The sequence below is a fragment of the Mustela putorius genome, unplaced genomic scaffold (assembly GCF_011764305.1).
Source record: "Mustela putorius furo isolate JIRA1106 unplaced genomic scaffold, ASM1176430v1.1 tig00000129_pilon_pilon_pilon, whole genome shotgun sequence".
Taxonomy (NCBI): domain Eukaryota; kingdom Metazoa; phylum Chordata; class Mammalia; order Carnivora; family Mustelidae; genus Mustela; species Mustela putorius.
The window spans coordinates 15,420,291-15,445,051 of record NW_025421290.1 but is presented as its reverse complement, the minus strand read 5'-3'; the positions used below and the strand labels follow the sequence as shown (position 1 = coordinate 15,445,051).

The 24,761-nt window shown below is 34.3% G+C and overlaps 1 protein-coding gene across 1 annotated transcript in view; it reads right to left on the bottom strand.

The window, feature by feature from the left end:
• Nucleotides 1–1,992: 1,992 nt before the first annotated feature.
• HIF1A (hypoxia inducible factor 1 subunit alpha) overlaps nt 1,993–24,761 on the bottom strand; it is a 40,877-nt gene continuing 18,108 nt past the window's right edge. The window contains exons 2-15 of the mRNA XM_004738887.3: nt 22,640–22,830; nt 22,119–22,264; nt 21,950–22,034; nt 18,590–18,702; nt 17,804–18,006; nt 13,298–13,404; nt 11,506–11,653; nt 9,512–9,732; nt 8,580–8,866; nt 7,218–7,340; nt 6,693–7,120; nt 4,478–4,586; nt 3,820–3,946; nt 1,993–3,308 (exon numbers count right to left, since the gene is read on the bottom strand). Of these exons, the coding sequence (XP_004738944.1) occupies nt 3,157–3,308; nt 3,820–3,946; nt 4,478–4,586; nt 6,693–7,120; nt 7,218–7,340; nt 8,580–8,866; nt 9,512–9,732; nt 11,506–11,653; nt 13,298–13,404; nt 17,804–18,006; nt 18,590–18,702; nt 21,950–22,034; nt 22,119–22,264; nt 22,640–22,830 (2,440 nt within the window). The 3' untranslated portion in view covers nt 1,993–3,156. The remainder of the gene's footprint in view (nt 3,309–3,819; nt 3,947–4,477; nt 4,587–6,692; nt 7,121–7,217; nt 7,341–8,579; nt 8,867–9,511; nt 9,733–11,505; nt 11,654–13,297; nt 13,405–17,803; nt 18,007–18,589; nt 18,703–21,949; nt 22,035–22,118; nt 22,265–22,639; nt 22,831–24,761) is intronic.

The following is a 24,761-nucleotide window of genomic DNA, read 5'->3' as shown; positions in this document are numbered from 1 at the left end:
TACCCTAATTGTTCTCTATGATTCCATTGCCCTCACCCCACCTGATTGCTATTTTTTTTAAAGATTTTATTTATTTGACAGATCACAAGTAGGCAGAGCAGCAGGCAGAGAGAGGGGAAGAAGGCTCCCTGCTGAGCAGAGAGCCTGATGTGGGGCTCAATCCCAGGACCCTGGGACCATGACCTGAGCAGAAGGCAGAGGCTTAACCCAGGCACCCCCCGTTTGCTATTTAAACAGGGAAAAGGGTATGTTCTACTGAACTGGCTGACACCCTACGGTATTCCGCACCATGGGCTTTGGAGTCACTGATGGCCTGCTCAGATGCTTTGAACCTTGAGCTACCTCTCCAAAACTGTTTCCTTACCTATAAAATGAGATAAATTCACATGTGTTTTTTTGAAGACTGAGAGATAACATGCAAAATCTTAGCACAAAGTCTAACATATAATACCTAATAGATGTCAGATTCATTTTAAACTCATAGTCTAAAAGCCGTTGTACTTAGCTGTGGTAAGCTGTCTGTGGAACTCTTAGTACCAAAGCTAAAGGTAGGGCTTAGAACTAAAGAACAAAACATACTAAACTCCCTTACCATACTTTGTTCAGGTGTTAAAATAATATAGCAGCACCAGCAAAGTAGGAAAGTGATAGGCATGCATAGGAAGGAGAGAAAAGCTATTACAGAATTCTAGTTGCTAGAGCAGGGTTATACTTCAGAGAAAGGCATTATAAAGTAGTAAGCGACAGTCTCAGAGAGAGGCACAAATACTGGGAAGACAGCTTCAAATACTCCAGGGGTGGTGAATGACCAAGAGGTGGGTACTTATTTTCTTCCAGTCCTATGGTCCTTTAAAGTGGTTTTCTCTTCTAAATCATTGCTTTTAACAAGTCATTTTCTCCTGGTCGTTACATAACCTGACCACTTATTAATATTTGAAAACTATATATAAACTTCTAGTTTTCAACTAGAGCTAATTTGCTACCAAAATAAGCAAGAATTTTTGCTATTTTGACCTGAAAATATTAAGCAACTATTTTATTCTAACATTCCATCTCTATACTATACGTAATGAAATACAGATGTGCTTTGGACTGTAGTATTTACAGTGAAGTATACATATGCCCCCAAAATCTTGGATTAAGTCTTTCTATTACAAATTTTTGTTCCCAAATTTTCATGTTATAACAATTAATATTTTTTTCAGTCTAAGAGAAGAGCCACCTAAGATCTGGGGTTTAGTTTATTTTGTTCAGGATATTTTGTTCTTGTAACACCAGGACCTAAGGCTCTGGTACTGCCTATGTAATTTGTCCATAAAAAACATTTACTTCTAGGTGCAGAGGTTCACAGTGATTTTTCATCTTTTTGTGCTTGTTTTTAAAAAGTGAGAATATATTACTTTTATAATCAGAAAGATAGCTGTTCTATAAATAAAATATAGGAAAAATGAGTAAAGTTATTTAAAAAATATATACAGTATCATTAAAACAAAACAAAAAAAATGCAAGGTTTGTTCTAGTTTCAGATTAGAGTCAGAAGACCTAAGTTTAAATCTTTGGTGTATCATTTATTACCTTGAAAACTTAGACAAGTCAATTACCATTTGAGGTCTACATTTCTTCATCTATGAAATGGGAATAGATTGGAAATCTTTAAAGGCACTTCTAGCCCTTACAACATTATGTAACTATAATGTTCAGGATTTGTTTTACTCATCCCATTCACATAGGATTAAAGTATTAAAAATGGCTTTACTTTAATAGGTTCATAACTTTAAAAAATGACAAATTTCTAAAAGCATATTTTATACAGTGGAACATTATAGTTTGCTTTTACTTGACATTTAGGGACAGAGTATACATTAAGATGATAAATAAATAGGAATAATTATTTACGTAATTTTCATAAGATAATTAAATTGTTGGTAATCAATTTTATGAGCTGGAGGCACTTGAAGCAAATATTTTACAATAAAAGTTGATCAAAGGGGGCCTGGTCCACAGAAGATGTTTATTTGATGTAACAAAACAATACAGTTAGTGTTAGATCCAACCACAAAAAGCAAAAGGAATGGAAAATTTGTACAATGCACATAGAAAAACAAGAAGTTTACTGTGACAACTATATATTTCTAAAATAATGCTTCTAAAATTACTCAATTATTGAAATCTATATGAAAACAGAAGGATGTTAATAGCGACAAAGTGCATAAAACCAAACATCAAATTTTGAGCAAATTAACATACTAGGCAATTTTGCTAACAAAGCATGATTTTTTTCTTGTTCACAATCTGCTCAAAATATCTTTATACCAACAGGGTGGGCAGAACATTTAGGTTTAATATCAATTACACAATATTAGCATAAACTTCCACAACTACAGATAGGATATTGTTTTCTTTTGAGCTGGCAAAGTGACTACAGAAACATCAGATCATTTCTCTGAATTGAGAATTTTATCCAAATAAATGTCACATACCTTCCAGATATATGCATATCTTTCTATATCATGTAAATGGCTTTACCCATTTAAATAATAAACCATACAAGCATTTAAGAATCATTATTATATGATTAACAAAGTCATGTTCCAGGTTTAACAATTTCATAGGCCAAAAAAAAATTTTCTTCTTAAAAACTAGTTTTATAAATGCAGAATATATTGCATGAGTAACTGCTGGTATTTTTTTAAGAAAATATATTGTGCAATTGTGGCTACCATGTACTGCTGGCAAATCATTATTTATGTAAAATGTGAAAAAACTGAGTAAAAATTTTTCAAACTGATCATGATGAAAGGTTACTGCCTCCTTCAAAAAAATTATATTGGCATCTTATTAAAAATAATTCGATAAGGGACAAAACTCCCTAGCCCAAAATAAATAAATAAAAAGGTGCATTTTAAAAATGATACTACTGCAATGTAATGGCTTAAATACCAAGGAACTGTGAAAATGTGCTGTGATCTGGCGTTAAAGAATGTACTAAAAAAGAGCATTAATGTAAATGAAGTAGAAAGGGGATCAAGATTGAACTAACCAAGTTTGTGCAGTATTGTAGCCAGGCTTCTAAAATTAGATATAGAAAATATAAATAGACTGCTTTAGGTAATGAGCCACCAGTGTCCAAAAAAAGGAATGAGATTATGAAAAAGCTCAGTTAACTTGATCCAAAGCTCTGAGTAATTCTTCACCCTGCAGTAGGTTTCTGCTGCCTTGTATAGGAGCATTAACTTCACAATCATAACTGGTCAGTTGTGGTAATCCACTCTCATCCATTGATTGCCCCAGCAGTCTACATGCTAAATCTGAAAAACAAAGACATGCCTAAGTATTCATTCACCTAGTCAATGAATATTATTGAACATTTACTATGCTATAAATATTGCAAGAAACTGAAGCAAATAAGCTCTGGGTCTTTAATCTATGGTTTAGTCTGTGGTTTTAGAACGAAAGCACAGCTATGTAAATAAGCAAGTGCAATAAAGTGTTACTGGTGCTGTCAGAAGCATTTAAAAGACATGATGGCACAAAGGAGTGATAAATCAGTTTTGAAAAAGGCATAAAAATGTACAAGTTTCAGCTTCTATTTAATATTGCTAGATAAAGACACAGATAAATAAAATATAATTACTAAAAATTAAAAGTTCCATCTTGAAATAGCTATTCCTCCATTACCACCAGTAGATAAAATGCTAACATTACTTTTAATGATGCTAAAGAACGAAAATCACTCTCACTGAGAGTAAGCCTTCTAAATAAAGTTTCATATATTTTAATTCTCTGTGGGATGTTCAAGGGTAGAAAGAATAAACTAACCAGAGGGTATTAAAATAATTGTCTTTTGCTCCATTCCACTGTGTTCACTAGATTTGCATCCTTTTACGCGTTTCCAAGAAAGTGACGTAGTAGTTGCACGATCGTCTGGCTGCTGTAATAATGTTCCCTAAAAACAGTAAAGTTACTTCAATTTTACTATGTTGAATTTTTATATAATCAAAAACTCAAATCAGTTTAATAACAGTATGCAGGCAAATTTCTTAAATAACGGTCCTAAATTATTTTATTTCCTCTTAGTACTATGATAAAATCATTTGCCACTATGGCAATTGTTTCTGTAAATGCTTTCTAGTTAAAATGCTCTGAAAACATCAATATGGATTACACAATCCCTGATTTAACATTAACTACTGTTTTTTGGGGGTAAAGATGGGAAAGTAACTGAAAGGGAAGAGAACAAGACTGGTGGTGAGAGTGAAGAAATTCACTTTTTACTTAAAATTCATCTGTATTGTTGGGAATTTTTACAACGAGATTGTATTCATTCAATTTATTTCTATGAAGTAGTGCATACAAAGTGGAAGAAACAATATTTAACCTCTGAAAATACAACTCTTGTATTTGGAAGAAATAAAGAATTACTTATACATGGCACATTAGCTAGAACAGAAAAACAAGCATGTACTTTCACACTTACAATTCCTACTGCTTGAAAAAGTGAACCATCATGTTCTATTTTTCGCTTTCTCTGAGCATTCTGCAAAGCTAGTATCTTTGGATTTAGTTCTTCCTCAGGAATGGTGGTTCTGAAAAAAAAAATGGTTGCTTTACTATTATTTTTAAAATATCCAACTAACTTTTTGAAAACATATAATGCCTATTTGTCAACATTAAGGAATATGTTTTATGTATGAGAACTTTCCTGATTAGTTTATCATCTTAAAAGTCAAAGCTCAATTTTTGAAACAAAATTTCTTAAAATATGCATTTACCTATTTATAAAATAGATCTGAACAAAACGAAATTGATATTTTTCTAGGTTAAAGTGAAATACTGACTCTTCATTTCACCCAGTATAATACAGGTATTATTGGGACTACAGGAATACAAGATTAATTTCACATTTGAAGAGTGATTTTGTTTATAGAACATTGCATGTCATTAGTTCATTTTAGCATCATGCCCACCTCCAAGATAAGGAGGTATATAACACCCATCTTATAAATGAGACCTGAAGCTTGTTAGCAATGGGACCTTAAGCAAGTTACCTAGTTAGCTGCAGCTATGGAAGTACATTCTAGATCTACTGATACTCACTCTCTCCCAGTAATCTTTCCCATTAAGCCACTCTGTCCTCAGTATTGATCTGGTTATCAAACCTGAACTATCTGCACTTAATATTAAATAGTGAAGAATCATTTTATGCATCAGGCACATGGATTCTGTTAAGTTTTGTCTTTACAAGAACTCCTTCCCCCAACCCATACACAATCACAATGGCTCCTTGCTCTGTTCCATATAGTTAGGAATACCGTATGGATAAGCATTATTCAAATTGCTCTCCTACATGCAGTTTTGTTTCTATTTTTTAAAAAGTCTATAAAACATTCACTATATAGATAGGGAGGTTTTAAAATTCCTATATAAATACATTATCTTTATGAAGTATTACTGACATGTAAATACCATTTCAGTAGCAGTAAAGAGAAAGACTATTTCTTCAAGGTAAGTTCATCTCTTAGAAGTGTTTAGTGTATAGTATTTTGGAACTAATGTGAAAAAAACCTACTAAAGTGACTAGATGTTACACTATGCTTTTGACAGGTACACAGTTGTTCAGAAAACTGAATATTCCATAGTTCTCTGTAGCTAACAGTAAACTATAAATTCAAAGTCACTGCCAATTCTATAACTATATTCATCATCCATCTAATAACCATTTACTGAAAAGTACCACACGTTACATACTGTACTAAGTATTAGCACCACTCAAATGTCTAAGATACTGTCACTGCCTTAAGGAACTCAGTCTAAAGTCAGTTGGTGACATACTAATTTATAAAGTAATATAAACATTACATTAAAAAAAGTATTTTGTTATTCTAAAGCCCCAAGATCTTTTCCTAGTTCTGGGAAAAGGTTCCTCCTAGCATTCTGTGTCAAAATAGTGATGAAGGACAAGAGAAAAAAAGCCATAAATTCTTGTTATAGCAGTGCTTTTTTCTTGCTGTCGTTATTTGGTTCAGTCAAGGCACAGTAGAAAAGGAATTGTTTCTTTCTTCTTCATACTGCCCCACTGACTAGCTAAAACTTATTTCCTCTTGAGTACAGCCTCAAATTTGAAATATCAAATCCCACTATAAAAATTATATACAGAAATTATTAAAGTTTGGGTGGTGTACAGGTATTTGCTCAAACTAACTCCATAAAAGCAACATCATAAATCATGCTTAGATTCATGTTATAGCTCTTAAACACTAATTTAACCTATAATATAGCTAATGTTCTATTAATATGTCATGAAAAATAAAAGCAATTACACATAAATTTTAGAAGAGGGCTTGTAAATACCTGTATTGAATACTGAGGACTGAAGACTATCGGGCTCAATTTGAAATGGGGAATTGGAAATACCCTTAAGTTGGAAGGTCTTTTATTCAGGTAAGCTTTAAAATAACTCAAAGAGACAAAAACAATGAGGATAGTTAACTAGTCTGATTTAAACAACTATAAGAAACTGGGCCAATTTTGCACAGTTAAGAACTTACTGGCTACATTATATTTTAAAAAGGTACTGGATGTTCTTAAAGCATATTTTCCAAAAGTTAGCTATGTTTAGAAATAAGTTACCACCACACATATCTTCTCAAAAATAATAAAAGAACTGTAACTTGAATGCTATGTGTAAATACCTTTGACTCAAAGTGACAGATAACACATTAGGGCTTCTTGGATGAGATTTTTCTGTCTGTTCTATGACTCCTTTTCCTGCTCTGTTTGGTGAGGCTGTCCGACTTCCAGTATCACTGTAAGGTGATGTTGTGGTACTAGTAGTTACTTTAGGTACGTGAGTAGGTGATGGGGATGCAATCAATATTTTAATGTCTTCTATACCATCATCTTTTGTCACTGTTTTTAATTCATCAGTGGTAGCAGTGGTACTGGTAGTGGTAACAAGAGGTTCCTGCATTTGAGTCAGCTGGAATACTGTAATTGTGCTTGCACTTTGAGGGCTTATAGAACTGCTTTCCAGTGGCGACAGCTGATCGAAGGAACGTAACTGGAAGTCATCATCCATTGGGATATAAGGAGCTAACATCTCCAGGTCTAAATCAGTGTCCTTTAAAACAACAAGTTAACACAAGTTAAACCCCAAATCACTTCAAACTAAAAATTAATAAACTTTGATAGAAAATATAATAAACATGTTCCTGTACCTGGGTGGAAAATGGATTCTTTGCTTCTGTGTCTTCAGCAAAAAGTTTCTCTACCAATTCCAGCTTAAATTCATTGACCATATCACTATCCACATCAAAACAATATTCACTGGGACTGTTAGGCTGTAAAAGGAATTCAATGTGTTTACTTTTCCCTGAGGAAACATGCATATTATTTTGCTAGTGGTCAGAATTCTCAAATCACACCTCAGAGAATACACAATAAAGTCTGTGTCTTCCATCACATTTTATCTAACTAGTGAGAAGTTAAACTTCTGACCTTACATTTTTAACTAATTTTGCCAATATATACATTTCTAACTGTGTAACAACATCATTTATAAAAATAGGACTAAAAGATACATTTATCTGTTTCTTCTGAAGAAAAAACTCTCTTATAATTCACTCCCACATGGTACCTAACTGGCCAGTAATTAGGTATGATACACTCACTGGAATCTTCCTTTGTTCTGAGAAGCCACACTTCCATAGATGTACCTAAAAATCTTACATGTATTTTGGGTGTGGATACTTAAGTTCTATACTTGCCTTCACCTTAATGAATGCAGTACTATTTTAGGAGTTCTGAGCAAGGATCCTAACCAGAAAACTGTAAATATATAGTCTAAGCATAAACTTTTGTTTCCTTCATTTTAACATCTTTGTTAGATTTAAAAAAAAGAAAAGAAAAGAATCAATAGATTTTTATGCTGGGTAAAGCAGAGCAACCACAGCACAGAATACATTCTCCAGAAGGCTGGGAGTTGTCAAATCTCCTACTCTTTGCCTGCCAGTCTCAATTGATAAATATTTAATGTAAAATTATTCACCACTTCCTAAGACCTATTTATGCCTACAGGTTGTAATATTCAAGTCTGAGTTACCCTACTCCTGAGCATAGTTTTAAACCTAAGAGGCTCTGAAATGGAATCATTCTAGATTTAGAAACAGAGCTCTATGTGACATCTTTAGTCTTGGTCTCAGTCTAGCCCTGGAGTATTTTCACGGTGCTTACAGAAAAACTATTACCAAGACAGAACTTGAATAAAAAAATAGTTATTAGGCATTCACTGTGTAAGAACTTGGTATTTTCATGTTATGCTAATCCAGAACAGTGATGGAAATTGGGCTAAATTATGCAAATAGCTTAGGGTCCTTTCCCTTTTAAGCTTCACTAAAATAAGACTTTTGCTACTTGACAATCCTCCAACTCAAAGGGCAGTAACAATGGGCCTGGAGTAATGATAGGGACACACATAATTATCTGTTGATGTCTAAATTTAAGACTTTTTCTACTCATTTTATAAATACATTCCTGAACATTAAAATGTGAGTTATCCTCTTCTTTTATCATGAACCTACCTCAGGTGAACTTTGTCTAGTGCTTCCATCAGAAGGACTAGCTGGCTGATCCTGAATCTGGGGCATAGTAAAAGACAGTTCCAGTGACTCTGGATTTGGCTCTAATTTTAACACAATTTCTTGATTGAGTGCAGGGTCAGCACTACTTCGAAGTGGCTTTGGAGTTTCAGAAGGAGGTAATGGAGACATTGCCAAATTTATATTCTGTAATTTTTCATTGGATGAGGGAAGCATTACATCATTATACAATGGAACTTCCTCAAGTTGTTGGTCATCAGTTTCTGTGTCTATAGGGAAAAAAATTATTAGTCAATTTAAAGAATACCTAGATTTTAACATATACAGAAATGTATGCCCCTTTACAAAAGGTCTAATTCATTCAAAAATGTTACCAAATTTTCCTTAACCAGGAAGTTTACACATATAATAAGTATTAATTAAGTCTGAGTTATCTTTCCAATCTACTATTGACAATTTCTATTATACTTATGGCATAAGAGCCCTGCAATTCCAACTTTTCATACCTTATATTCATTAAAATTACACCAACTTCGAAAAGTAGTTTTTATTTTCAATGTTTGATATTATGTTATGACTGGTTTTTATCTTTTAATGAACTACACTTACTGCAATATAACTTCTACGTTGTGGAAAAAATATGGCAATAGGATATAGAAATAGAGTAACTAAGAAACATTAAAGTGGGAAGAAGAAATACCAAGAACCCTTTGAAGCACAACTTCCAACACTATTGACAGAAGCAGGAATGCTGAGAAATTGTTAAGAGCCAAAATATTTACACAAATACTTTGAAAAATATGTAAGACTATGATGTCCAAATGATACCAACAAAAATATGTCCAAATTCTGTTAAAATGGGCTTATAGCAACAGACAGTCTTTAGTCAATCAGAAGAATAACTAAAGACCCACCATTGCTGCCGAAATCTAAAGATATGATTGTGTCTCCAGCAGCTGGGGCCAGCAAAGTTAAAGCATCAGGTTCCTTCTTAAGTTTATCAAAGAGACTACTTGTATCTTCTGATTCAACTTTGGTGAATAGCTGAGTCATTTTCATATCTGAAGATTCAACTGGTTTGAGGACACATTCTGTTTGTTGAAGGGAGAAAATCAAGTCGTGCTGAATAATACCACTGTCAAAAGAGAGAGATTAGTAATTCTTAAAGGAGCATTGACACAATATGGGGGGGATGGTCTCTGAAATAACCCTATCTCTTAAAATTCTGCTTTATGAAAAGGAACATTTTAAGATGCCTTATCCTAATTTCTCTTGCATACTTGGTCACATTTAGGGTTTAAAACACCAATATGAAATAAACACTTAAAAAAATACAACATAGCTCAAATACTGACCAATTAAGAAACTTCAGCTATCCCTTTGGAAAGAGTGATGGTGACAAAGAAATGTTAATAGTCAAGTATATGAAGGGCACAAAGAGATCTTCACTATTTTTGGGCTGATTGACATGGAATGGAACTGGCACAGAAGAACTCTTTGGGACTGATTTATAAGGCATGACCTAAGGATGGTTCTAGAATATAAAGATAGATAAACACCCAAGGCCTTTCTAAGAATGTGCTGTATTTTCCTTGGTGGTAAGAAAACGATATCGTGATAACACTTGCAGGATAGAGTTGAAAAGGGATGATGAATAAATCCATTTTTGTGTTTAGCTTAAATGTGAATTTTACTGTCCCTTTAATCAACAAATATTTAAGTGTTCACTAAGTGAAATGAACCAAGGATACAAAGTTTAAAATACCTAACTCTTGCCCTTAGAAGTTTATAACCCAATGTGAAGTAGATGTTCAAACAATTAAAAAAATGGTAAATGCTAACATAGAGAAAGTGTGCTTCACAGAGAAGCCAACAAGCTGAAACTCTGGCTCAAGTAGGCTTTTTTGGCAGATGGGGTAGGGTGAAAAGAAGGACATTCCAAGTGGGTGATTCTTACATAATGGCAAAGCCACAAGAGAACTCTTTGGCACTAATATTAAAACGTTAAAGTATGAAAAAAACTACAACAGCAAAATTAAAGGATGGGGTCAGAAGTGGCAAAAATAAAAACAAATGACCAAAGTCTTCCTAAGAGAGGTGGTCAGTTTTAGAAAGACAATAGAGAAACTGTGAAAGCATGGGAGTATAGAAAATGACAAGAAATGATGCTATGCAAGTAAGTCATGGTTTATCTTGGGGGTAATAAAAAGATCTTTATAAAACCATTCTAAGGAAAACGAGATGATCAGATATTCATGCAAGTAAACTCACTATGGTGGTAATCTAGAAGATGGACTAGAAGGGGGCAGTCACCTGAAGTAGATCAAATAAAAGACTGGCTTATGAGATCCATTATATTCACAAGCCAATCATCTAAAAGAAGAGTTCATGAATATACAAGAGCCATGTGCCACATTATACAGCCTTTTACAGTCACCTTATATAGGATTTCATCTAATCCTCATTACAACCTTCTGAGTTAAGTTATTATCATTTCTCCTTTATGGTTAATTTCCAAAGAAATGAAAATTTCCCAAGGTCATGGAGCTAATAATGACTATGACACAAATCTAACTATTCCAAGGCCAGTATTCTTCTACAAAAATAACATAGTTATTTGAGATAGTATATGCTTATAGATACACAACTAGAACAAACTAATCCAATAGGAGATCTGGGCTTTTTTTCAAGGTCCTTTTTAAAAATGGGAGCGAAAGGATGGGAAGAGATAGCTACAAATAGTAAAATCACTGTAGAATAGCTCAGGTGAGAGTACTGAAAATCATAATTAGGTAGAAATGTGAAGATAAAATTCAGTTAACATTTATAATCTTTCCTTCCTATAAAAGAACAGATTATCCAAAAAAGTAATGACTTCTTCCCCAAAGTATTTAATTTCCAAGCTTACCTCACCACATAATTTACACATACAATGCACTGTGGTTGAGAGTTCTTAGTGTTATATATGACAGTTGCTTGAGTTTCAACCCAGACATATCCACCTCTTTTGGCAAGCATCCTGTACTGTCCTGTGGTGACTTGTCCTTTAGTAAACACTAGGAGTGGAAAGGAAAGGAAAAGTAACTTTGAATTTTCAGTCAAATGAATGGATGCTGAATGTTGGTCATTATTTCAAGAAAGAAAGATGTTTATTTTAATGGAATCAATTGTAACCTTTTAAACTGACAGAGGAAAAAGCTCTGGCATAGCCAAAGATACACCTATTTCATTTTTCTAACACCCCAAATAAACTCCTTTCCTGCCAATCTTCATGTTAAATAAAATGAAAGCCAGGAATGAGGGACAGCAGTGACTAAAATTCCTTTAATGACTTACATGTTGAAAGTATCAGAAAGACTAGAAAATGAATAATCTTGATTTAAGCAAGTAGCACTGCAGTATTTCTACTGAGGTTTCCAGAGAATTAACGATGCTTCAAAATAGCTGGGCTGGCATACCTGAATCTCAACTGATACCATGTTGAAATCTTCTGGCAATTTAGGCAATCTTAATCTCTTACTGATTTGGGAGAAAGTACTAGATAAATAGTAATGATGACATTATCATGAGGATTGGGGTCCTGACTGCCAGCTTGGGCTCATTCTGCAGTCCCAGGCTAATCATACCAACTCAGCGACATTCAGGTATTCCCAATCACATTGGGAAGTCATGTTTAGGTATAGATTAAACAGGCAAGTGAGATTTCAAAGTCTTACTTACTATGGATCTTTAAATAACATTCACGAGTAAAACAGAATTGTATCTTTTATCAAGGGTACTGGTTACCATTTTTACATGACATTGATCACATTCACATTCACATTCATTAAGTCACTGAACAATTATTTTCTTGAGTACCTTCCATGTGCCAAACTGGTTTGCATACTTGTATGAATTCTGAAAATGATGCTATAACATTCTATGATCTTTTTTTAGTCTTTGTGTTTAAAATACCAAGGTAGGGTTTTTTTGCTTTTTGTTTTTGTTTTTTAAAGATTTTGTTTATTTATTTGACAGACAGAGATCACAAGTAGGCAGAGAGGCAGGCAGGGAGAGAGGAGGAAGCAGCCTCTCTGTGGAGCAGTGAGCCCGACGTGGGGCTTAATCCCAGGACCCTGGGATCATGACCTGAGCCGAAGGCAGAGGTTTTAACCCACTGAGCCACCGAGGCACCCCCCAACGTAGTTTTATATATCATTAAATGATTCGATCTTAACTAGTACTGGTTATAACACAAAACATAGACTTAATGGTCAAAATCCCTTATGAAGAGTTCTATTAAGACATTTAGTGTAGAAGGGGCACCTGGGTGGCTCAGTCGGTTAAGCATCTGCCTTCAGCTTGGGTGCCAGTATCTTGTGAGCAGGGAGCCTGCTTCTCGCCTCCCCCATCCTAAGTCCCCTTGCTCCTGCACTCTCTTGCAGTCTTTTTCAAATAAATAAATAAAACCTTAAAAAAAAAAATTTGGTCTAGGAGAGGCGCCTGGGTGGCTCAGCTGATTAAGCATCTGATTCTTGATCTCAGCTCAGGTCTTAATCTCAGGTTTTTGAGTTCAATCCCCAAACTTAAAAAAAACAAAACAGTTTTTAGTCTAGGAAGACTAGTTAATTTTAACCAAAAAGTTAGATACATAGCTAAACGGTAAAGAGATTGCAAGAGTTAAATAATTAGAATATCTGTAGTTCTTCCACTGTACTTACTATCATGATGAGTTTTGGTCAGATGGTCAGAGTCCAAAGCATGATAATATTCATAAATTGAGCGGCCCAAAAGTTCTTCTGGCTCATATCCCATCAATTCAGTAATTCTGTTAAGTAAAAAATGTAAGAGAAAAAAAGAAATTAAGTGTAAAAATTCTGCTTCTCCAAAGTAACTGATATGCATGAAGAGCATCTTTCTTGGCTTAGAATAAATTCACATCTCACCTTTAGTTACTGTACAGTTAACTAAATGCAGCACCATGCACTTCAGTAAGTCCTTTGGGTTCATCCTGCTACCTGACCCCCTTTTTTCTCCTTCACCCAATTCACCCAAGCTTGTTACTTTTTTTTTTTTTTTTTTAAGGTTTACTTATTTCAGAGAGAGAGAGAAAAAGAGTGTGCACACAGTCTGATATGGGGGCCAGATCCCACACCTCCGAGGTCATGACCTGAGCAGAAACCAAGGGTTAGACACTCAACCCACTGCATCACCCAGGTGCCCCCTATTTTCATCACATTTTACAGTACTTACGTTTCATAAAGAGAAAGTAGTACGAAATTAAATGATAAAAGTTATAAAGGTGTAGTCACTGACATTTAATTTAAAATATAAGATTAACTCCATAACATTTGTTTACCACAAAACCAGATTTTGTAATAGTTCCCTTAGGCAAGGCTTCACTTTGTGGAAACAATATTTACTGCAGAATTTTAATATCATTAACCAAAGACTATCTACACTAAATGGGAACTTGAGAATTATATGTTAGTTGGTTTTGAGAAGATGCTCTTAGGTTTTTTAAACAATACAAAATTATAGGAATTCATTTCAGATAAAAAAATGATATCAAACTAAAAATGGAATAGAAAATAATTCAGTTACCCCATTTGGTTTCTGGGCAACTCTTTTAGGACAGAGATTAGATCTTATTACTTTGTACAACCAGTCTGAAATGGAATGCATTTCATGTGAAAGAGAATGCTGTCTTCTTAGCACCATACTAAACAGAAATGTTCTCTTTTTCCTGAGAGCAAAACAGGAGTTAAAGTTTTCAATTTCTCAGACTTTAGAATTTAAAGAACTTTTTAACCAAGGTGTAAACAAAAGTTACTTAAGGTACTGTGTCCAAAAAAAGTATGAAAAACATACATGGACGATATCCTTCCAAGAAACGTATAGAAAGTAATACTCTTTGTGTTGTCACACTTTAAGGCAAGATCTCTCATATAATTTATTCCAAAATAAAAATAGGTAAATAGAAAATGGTTTGTAAAAAAACAAATTAAGCCAAACCAAGCTAAAATCCAGACTTCTTTACAAAAGGATATCCCTAAACACATCTGCACTAGGTGGCAGTGTTACAAAGGAACTGTCTTATAAAAAAGTCCTAGTTCTTTAAATTATACTCTAAAAATAATTTTAATTGGTTTTATAGGTTATTTAAATAAAATTCCCATTGAATAAAAAAAAATTCCATTATTTAAATCTTTATACACCTAAGTATGCCTGGCATTGTTCTAGGTGTAAAAATACAAGGTCAAAACTCAACATGTAGCTAATCTTCTATAACAATTACCATTATTACTTATGAAATAATGCGGTACATGTAGAAAAAAATGGGGCTGTTGCAGGAGTCAGAGGAACTACCCTTATCCATAAGAAGAACTAGTGGAGTGAGGGACAATTTCTTATAGGAGACTTAATAAGATGAACACAGGAGAGAAGCAGAGCGAGCAAAACCACTTCAGGAAGGCATACCAGAAGCAAAGATGGAGATGAGAAAATGCTTGAGAGTGTATAAACAAGAAAGACTCCTGGTTGGGGTGGGGAGGGCAGGTGAGGAGAGAGGAGGCTAGAGAAGTAACCAGATTAATGAGGGCTTTGTATTATCATATTAAGAATCTCTTGTTTAATTAGGTGTCTAGTCAGTACTTCTCAATCTGAGTTAAGGTGTATCTAACACTGAGGGATATATGATGTTAAAATATAAACAGCATATTTTCCTAGAAAGTCAATTTTATTTAACTTTGGAATATTATATAGCTTATATTCTGTACCAGAAAGGGGAGTGATGCAGAAAAATCTTATCAAAAAGTGTTCTTAAGGGACTAGGAACCTGTGATCTAAAGCAACTATGCAGCATATTATTCATTTTAAGTGTCCTGAGAGTAAGAACTATTGCTCTTCATTTCTACTTTGCCATGAACTTGCAGATGCTCAAATAAATGTGCATAATGACGACATGTGGAAATTAGTATAGTAAATATTAAGTGTTTTGGGAGAGAGATTCTGAATGCCAGAAGTTTGATATATTAGATTTTCTCAAAACTGAGCAAAAATTTTTCTAGCTCTCAGTTCTTAGGTTTAAGATACGAGAAGTTCCTAGAAAGAGCTCTAACCAGAAAACAATCTCCTGGTCAAACTCAAAACTTTACTTGGTTCATCTATAAGCAGGCAGTCTTTACTCCTCTGTCATGATCATTTTCCAGTTTTCTAATATAACCAAAGAGAAATGTCACTCCTTTTCTCAGATCTCGTTCTAGCTCCACCACTTGAATTTCTTTCCCAATTTACTTCTATACTTTGCTGAGTTCAAAAAATAAAAAATAATTCCTCAAAAAGATATGGGTATCTCTGTCCCATCGTATAGTCACATGAATAATGGTAATAAATGCCATAAAATACTTACTAGCTTTCCTATCTTCATTTTTCTGATAGCTGACACCAGTGGTAAAAAAGCATTCACTATATGTATAAGACACTCAACAAACTCCTTCAATCCTGGCAACAGCCTTTCAAAATATTACCCTTATTTAACAGGCAAGGATCATAAATTTGAAATAGCTAAGTTCACATACCAAGGCCCCACTGTAAGTATCAGAGCTGCAAGCTAGTACTGAAGCCAGGATTATGTGATTTTAAAGCCAGAGTTCTGTCACATTTCCTTGTCCAGTGGGGAGGGGAGATTACTATACTTTATGACTAAGTTCTTAAAATTTGTTTTCTCATACAGCCTTTAAGTTGACCCTACCAAAAGATGAAGAAACTGATGCTCAAAAAGAAAAACTAATATGCCCAAGATCATCTGGATACAGGCAGCAAAGTCAGGATTTAGTAGCCTGGCTATGGAATCTATGCCTCCAGCTACTATGTTACACAGTCTTACACTGAAAATGGGACAAGCAAGCTAATAATTGTTAAAAGTAGAAAAAATGTTGTAACAGATGTATGCACAAAGAATAGTATAGTTTCTTGAAGGAAAAAGGAAAGCTCCAGAGAGTAGATGGCTCTTGAAAGGTAATATGTGTTAGGAAGTGAAGAAAACTTCAGTGCAGAATGGGAAAATGTGTGTAAAGGCACTAAGACAGGGAGTCAGCATGTGGTGATCTCCAGCTGTAGGATGTAGGGGGCCACACCAGAGGAATCACCTCTTTTCTTGAGTAATTTAGACAACTGGGCTAGGGTCAGGTCATAAATATCTTTGTTGGTCATGCTAATAAGTTTCGGTTTTATTGTGGAGGTCTATTTTTCTTTCGGCTTTTCAGCCCTTATCTTTTGATAAAGAAAAATCTCCTGTCCTCCTCTAAATGTTATAAACCGAAGTTTGTTCTGTGTAAAGACAAAGGGAAGCAACTGAGGCATTTTCAACTGTAATATGACCGGATCTAATTTTTACATTAGGAAGTCCATTTTTTGAGAATGTGAATGAGAGATTAAAAGACCTACCTACATCCACTGGCAGAGAGACAGCTTAGGAGATTATGGCAAAAATTTGAGCCAAAGGTTGTAATAATGAGCTGAGAATTCAGTGGCAGTAGAGTAAGGGTGGGAAGGAGGGAATGGATCAAGAGATATATGTAACATAGTAAATCTGTAAGATTTAGACAAAAACTGAGTACATATAATGAAAATAAAAGTTAAGGATAAATTCCAGATTTTTGCAGTTGTGTGTCTACAGTGGTATACTAAGCATGTTAGCATTTTAAAAGGAAAAGCAATTTTTTAAAGTTGTTGTTTGGAGGAATGGTGGTATAGTTTGGTCATAGAAATACTGTTTATTAATACAGAAGAATATCAAGATAAAAATATCAAATTGGCAATTAAAAATAGTTATGGACATAAATTTGGGAAATGGCAATAGAAATCATGGGCAATATGTAGGGTGAGATGATAAAACACTTTCCTCTCTAGTCCATAGCCATGATCTATTCTTCCTCAAATTACACATTATGTCTTTGAAATACATTTATTTTCTTTTTGAATACATTAGAAAGGAAAAAGACAAACACTGTGATTTCTGGAAAACACCTTGGTAAAGTATTCATAGTGCATACTTAAATGTGGCTGAATTCATCTATAAAGTTAATGTAATACTACTGAGTTCTACAATGTATCACTGTATTCAACTTAGTGGAAGGAACCATACAATCTTTATTATAGTGAACAGTAAAAAAAAATGCCAGGGACTAATTGAAATTTCAAATTACATCTTATATATCATTTACCTTTCATCACAATAAGAAAATTTCATATCCAGACTGTGACGACTGAGAAAAGTCTTGCTATCTAAAGGAATTTCAATATTTGATGGATGAGGAATGGGTTCACAAATGAGCACCAAGCACGTCATAGGTGGTTTCTTATACCCACACTGGGATTGGTTACTATTAGTATCGTAGACATGAATATGGCCTGTGCAGTGAAGTACCTGTGTACAAAGAAAACAAAGTAGTTCTTTAAAAAAATATAAAAATGCTATTAAAAAACGCAGAGATAAGCAGTTCAAGTGTGACATAGCAAGGAAGCTTTGCTAAAACTTATTGGCATTAGTAGATTAACCGTATCTTTGAAATCAATAAATGTTTCCCCTGTAACACCACTCATGACTCAGGTACCATAAATTACTCTTTAAAAAATTTCTTCCAGACAAATCTGGGCTAATTTTTCATTCATCTGGTCATAGTGGCTATTTATTATTTTGTTATTTCTTGTTTTGATGACTGTTTCAACACTGAGCAAAGAAATGTAACAACAATAAACAGAAAATTAAGTTCTATCAAAATTCAAATATTCAGAGGGCAGCAAAGCCAAATGATGAAGTTAGCTTGGTACACAAGTGTGGCAATCACATAATTGAAGTTCATGCCTCAAACTGAAAAATTCCTAGTTTTGGATGGTAACTCTGCAAATGTCAATGTACAACTCTAAATTTTCCCTCACAGTTCTAATGCTATCTTAAGTATTGGCAGTATTGAGATGTGTATTACCACTTACAAATCATTTTTACTTACCTTCCAAGTTGCCGACTTTATGTTCATAGTTCTCCCCCGGCTAGTTAGGGTACACTTCATTCTGAGAAAAAAGCTTCGCTGTGTATTCTGCTCTTTACCCTTTTTCACAAGGCCTAATGAATGAAAGCATGAAATAAAATTTAAAAACATAATTAAATATTTAAATCTGTCACAGTAAGAGTAGAACCTAGGTGCTATTTTCAATTGGAAGTCTCAGCATGAATAGCAATTCACACTCCAACACGTACAAGGGATCTAACATGCTTCAATCAATGACTGGGGGTGACAACTCTAATGATTCCCCGGTTTCATCTAACAGTTAATCATTTCACATCCAAGCCAGTGAAGTTGGCAAAATTACAAAGAACTATAAATGTGGTATAAATTTGCCTTATAAATGTGCTATCAGTTTACAGGCCCACTCCAGAATAAGAACTTCAACAAACTTCTCCAAACCTTTGAACACTCTATTTACAGAACTTTTAAAATAGCAACTTTCTTTTCAAAGCAAATAGCATTTTTATATTTTTTATTTTTTTACATTTTTGATTTTTTAAATCTTCCTGTAAAGCAGGCATGACATTATTTCTACTTTTGTTACTAGAGGAAAAAACAAAACAGAATAAAATACTAAATGACTTTTCAAAGCAAAATTAGAGTGAAATAAAATCAGGTTTATTCACTCCCATTCCAATCCTCATAGAACCAAGAAATGGTGAAAGGAAAAAAATGAAAAGCACAGAGGTACGGAATGAAGAACCCATGTTTGGGGAACAGTAGATAGTTCAGGCTACTGCAATATGAAGTATAAGCAGAAGAGTAATGAAAGAGAAAGGGAAGATTAGGGCTTTGGATGGCTTAATGAAGAATTCAGCCTTAAATATACAACATGGAGCTTCTAAAAAATTCTGAGACGGGAAGCACAATCAGGAACTTAAGATACATTAATCTAGAAGCAATATAAAAGATGTATTAGAAATGAAATACAATGATGGTAATCAGGGGCTGAACAGTAGCAGAAGTGAAAAGGATGACAAAAGACACACTAAGAGCTAGAATCTGTAACAACCTGAAAACTGATGGAAGTAGGTAGGTAGAAGAGAAATTTAAAAAGAAAAAAGAGGGGCGCCTGGGTGGCTCAGTGGGTTAAGCCTCTGCCTTCGGCTCAGGTCCTGATCCCAGGGGCCTGGGATCGAGTCCCACATTGGGCTCTCTGCTCAGCAGGGAGCCTGCTTTTCCTCATCTCTCTCTCTGTCTGTCTCTCTGCCTATTTGTGATCTCTCTCTCTGTCAAATAAATAAATAAAATCTTTGAAAAAAAAATAAATAAAAAGAAAAAAGATCTGGAGATTTTAAGGCTAGCATATTAAAAGAAAAGTGCCAAGTAGAAAAGAAACACAATTTTTTTTTCTTTAAAGATTTTTTTAATGTATCTGACAGAGAGAGATCGAGAGAGAGCGCGCGCACAAGCAGGGGGAACGGCAGGCAGGAGGAAAGGTAGAAGCAGGCTCCCTGCTGAGCAGGAAGCTTGATGCGGGGCTCATCCCAGAACCCCAGGATCATGACCTGAGCTGAGGCAGATACTAATTGACTGATCCACCCAGGTGCCCCAAAAGAAACAAATGTGTTAGTTTAAATTTAGGTTTGATTAGCTAGAAATGGCAGGACTCTTGGGGAAGAAGAGTTCTAATTCTATGCTAATGGAACTTGGCAAGGGGGTGGTCTTGGTGCTAATACAAATTATTTGGGTTTACTTAAATAAGGATTAAATTTGCCCTCCCTAGAAGCATTTGAGAATGGATTTTAAAAAGATGCCATGAGAACCATACTCGTCTCAGTGGGGGTACACAGCTGGGTTGTGGTTGTGGTGCCAGCAGAGATTTCTTTGTAAATTCTCTGTTATTATTATTACTATATTATGTAATAATATATTTGATTTAGAATAATGCATTAACTTAATTACCAAATCCAAACAAAATTTCATAATATCCATCCATTCATAGTCTAGCCCCAAGGAAGCACTGAATAGCCAGTACAAACCTCACTCTAAACACTAGAAGTCCTATATTAAACTAAACTGACAGCCTATTTAGGCCCCTGTGTGATGTGTATTTACTCTTCCTTTATACAAAATTCTAAAAATTATACATTTGCTTTCCAAGTTCACAGGAAACACAAAGTATGAAATTAAAAAGCAGAAGAGAGCTGCGACTGGCAAGGTCAAAAGTGGCCAGAGCATGTAGTGAGAGTTGGTGAACATGAAAGATCTCCAGAGTACTAATGAGTGTAAACTCAAGCTCATCTACCTGAGCTTAATCTACATTCTGCTATGCTATTTACTAACCAAGTAATCTTGGGTAAGTTACTTAATAACTCTGTGCCTCAGTTTCCTCAGTAAAATAGAAATAGTAACTTCACAGGGTGTTATGAGGAAAAAAGAAATTAAAGCATACAGTAGGCAGAGAACAGTGTTCTGACATAGTAATCTCTCAATAGAGGTTAACTATTATCAAGGTGAAATGAGATAAAAAAGAAAACCATAAAAATATTCAAAAAGTGCTATGAACTGGAGTTTGTTTAATACAGAAGCAAACAAACATCCACTTAAATTGGAGAGCTACAGAGAATAATGACAACTTTTCATCATGGTAACTTTATAAATTATTGGTACACTTTGTTTAAGACAGCACAGGTGTGAAGAGACTTTCTTTAGTTATCAAGTTTTTGTAATTCAAGAGGTACTTCCCAAAAATCTTAGAGACTTATTTTTAACAATTCATTCCTAAGAGTTAAGAGGCCTTTGCGGATCTTTTTTATTGTTACTAACATGGGGCATCCATAGTTAATACTTGGTAATTCTACTACACAGTCTTAAATAATTGTGAACATCCTGAGGTCAAATAAGCAAGTATTAGGCTCCTGAAATCTGGTGAATTTTCTCTTTTCTTTATCTTTGTCCTTTAGAATCCCTGAACACACACTGGTACCTCAAGTGTAATCACTATCTAAAATCTTATTATTTGATTATGACTTCCCCTGGCTTAAAAATTGTAGGTTATAAATTGACTTCTTTGAAGGGCCTGATTTTTTTATTTACTTTTCCATTTTCTTTTATGTGGTACTATATATAATTATTTATGGAATTAGGTGGGCTTTAAAAAAATTTTTAGGTGTTTTTATGAAATTTCTAGATAACAGAATAATGTAGATTTCACAGAGAACAGAGCAACATTTTATTAAACATGAAATGATGTTTTGAGCCTTAGGTTAATACAACAGCAAAAGTGAAATATTAGTAACAGTATCTTATTATGTAAAACTACCTGTCATATTAAATCAAACAACAGACTTCTCTTCTTACCATTTCTGTGTGTAAGCATTTCTCTCATTTCCTCATGGTCACATGGATGAGTAAAATCAAACACACTGTGTCCGGTTAGTTCAAACTGTAAACACATTAAGAAAATTAGATCTATATCATAAAATCATAAAAAACATAAAGAAGAGCTCTTAATATGGGGGTATTTTACCTGAGTCAATCCCATGTATTTGTTCACATTATCAGAAATGTAAATCATGTCACCATCATCTGTGAGTACCATAACAAAACCATCCAGGGCTTTCAAATAAAAGCAATTCATCTGTGCTTTCATTTCATCTTCAATATCTAAATCACCTAAGAGGAGCACAAGAAAAGAAAAATAATTAACTTAAAAGTTATACTTAAATGATAATATTTAGACATTTTTATAAATATCTGATACTTTATTTAAAAATTATAATTAGATTTGCCAGCTGTTTTAATGATTATTTAATGTAACACAGCAAGCAAACCACTGAAAAGAGAAAAGGTCATGTTATTAAAAGGAGGACAGGTAGGACGGTAGGGCAAGAGAAGAGGGGAAAAAGGCCAGTATCTTAAAAATTCCTTACTGAAGCTTTAAAAGCAGGTAATAAAAATCACATTAAAGAAGGACTGAGTTATGACCATCTTCTAATTACTTCTAATTTCTAATTTTTAGGACTATTACACTTTTGTAAAACAACTCACCAGCATCCAGAAGTTTCCTTACACGCAAATAGCTGATGGTCAGCCTCATAACAGAAGCCTTATCAAGATGAGAGCTCACATTATGGGGGAGTGGCAACTGATGAGCAAGCTCATAAAACACTTCAGACTCTTTACTTCGCCGAGATCTAGCTGCATCTCTAGACTTTTCTTTTCGACGTTCAGAACTTAACCTATTTAACAAAAGAGGAGGAGGAAAGAAAGAGAAAATTTATGTTAGTTTGCCTTTGTCTGGATAACACTAACTTTACATTTTTCTGCTTTTCACAGAACAATTTAAAGATGCCATGTAAATCAAACTATATAGAGAGTTGTCTATTAAATAAATGTATAAGAATGTAAAATACAGCTATACAAATTTCAGATTACTGAAGACATAGGGAACTCTCACAAGAAGTCTAAGATGAAGCTTTAAACCTTTCCGAACAGGTATTTCCTCCCTGGAATATCAAATTGGAGAGGATGCTTTTGTTTTAGCCAAAATCTTAAAAGCAGCCTACGCCTCACAGCCATTCTGAAGTAGTCTCACTATAAAAAAAATCACCACTAAGTCTAGAGAAACTAAAGTTGTGTATATTAACTTGAGAACAGAAGTTGTTAAGCAGGTTTTGACTCAAGTTTCTCTCGACTCCAACATTTTCCCATCCTCTACCCTACATGAGCAATACTGACTGTAAGCTATAGATATTTATACTAGTCACTATAATAAGTTACCATTTTCAGGTTGCTTCTTCCCTTAGCAGCCCCTCATCTATTATAACTAGCAAAACAGGTACCAAATAAAGGTAGGAGTATAGATGAAAAAAAGATGTGGCACAACAGTAATTGAAAGAAACAGTTAATAAAGATTAATAAAGGTGTCAAAACAATGACATATCTTTAGGGAACTCTTCCAAGAATAAAATCAGAAAGATTTTCCTAAGTCACACCAAGCAGAGACATTTTCCTCCAACATCTACTCCTCCTGACCCAGGTTGGAGGTAAACAAGGCTAAACCTGGTTCTGTCCTTAGGTTCTTCTTTAATAGCTATTGTTTATTAAAACCTACTATGTGTCAAATGCTACCTGGTACAAGGTAACTAGTTTTCTCATAAATTGTAAATAGGTTTAAATATTATCCCTTCTTACAGAGATTATATAGTAGGTTAAAAACAGCCATTATGTAGCAGACAGGACTTGAACACAGTGTCCTTTACTCCTAAATCTTTGTTTACTCTTCCACAGTTTTTTAATCTTAAGCAAGAATGCTGTTTCTACCTCAAATACTCAGCTGCTCTCCTAGGACCCTCAACCTAATTCTGTTAAGTCGATTATTTATTAAATGTTGAAAATAGCCATTACCATTTACTGAGCACTTAGCAAGTGGTATGGTAAGGACTCTGCCAGCATTATTTCACTTAATCCTCCTTAAAGCCTATGAATAAAGCATAATTATATCTATCTACCTCACATCTCTCCTCCCTTCAAATCATCTGCAAAAATGCAAGATTCAATCATAGAAGCAATATTCTCAAAACAGAACAAAACAAAACAGGCAGGGTTCTCTGCACATGCTCCTACTCAGTTGTATAACAAGTGAATAACAGTTGTATTATACACTAGTGATAATGTAAGTTTTAGCACTTATGTTTGTGTGCTTTATCTAACTTTTATATAAGGAATGTGAATATTACTATTTTAACTGAACTTTGATACAAATTATTCAATTCAAGCACCTAGAGCAATTTAACATGAGTACCTTGAGATTTAAGGTGAGCTATTAAAAACTATTACTACTTGGGTGCCTGGGTGGCTCAGTGGGTTAAAGCCTCTGTCTTCAGCTCAGGTCATGATCCCAGGGTCCTGGGATCGAGCCCCTCATCTCAGCAGGGAGCCTGCTTCCTGCTTCCTCCTCTCTCTGCCTGCCTCTCTGCCTACTTGTGATCTCTGTCAAATAAATAAATAAAATCTTTAAAAAAACTATTACTACTTATAACTAGTGATCTATGGAAATGAGGATTTTCTTAATGCTGTGTAATTTTTTAAATCCATGAAAATAAATTAGACTGAGGCCACCATGAAAATGTAACAATGTCAACAGCCTGCAACTTCAATTTTTATGTGC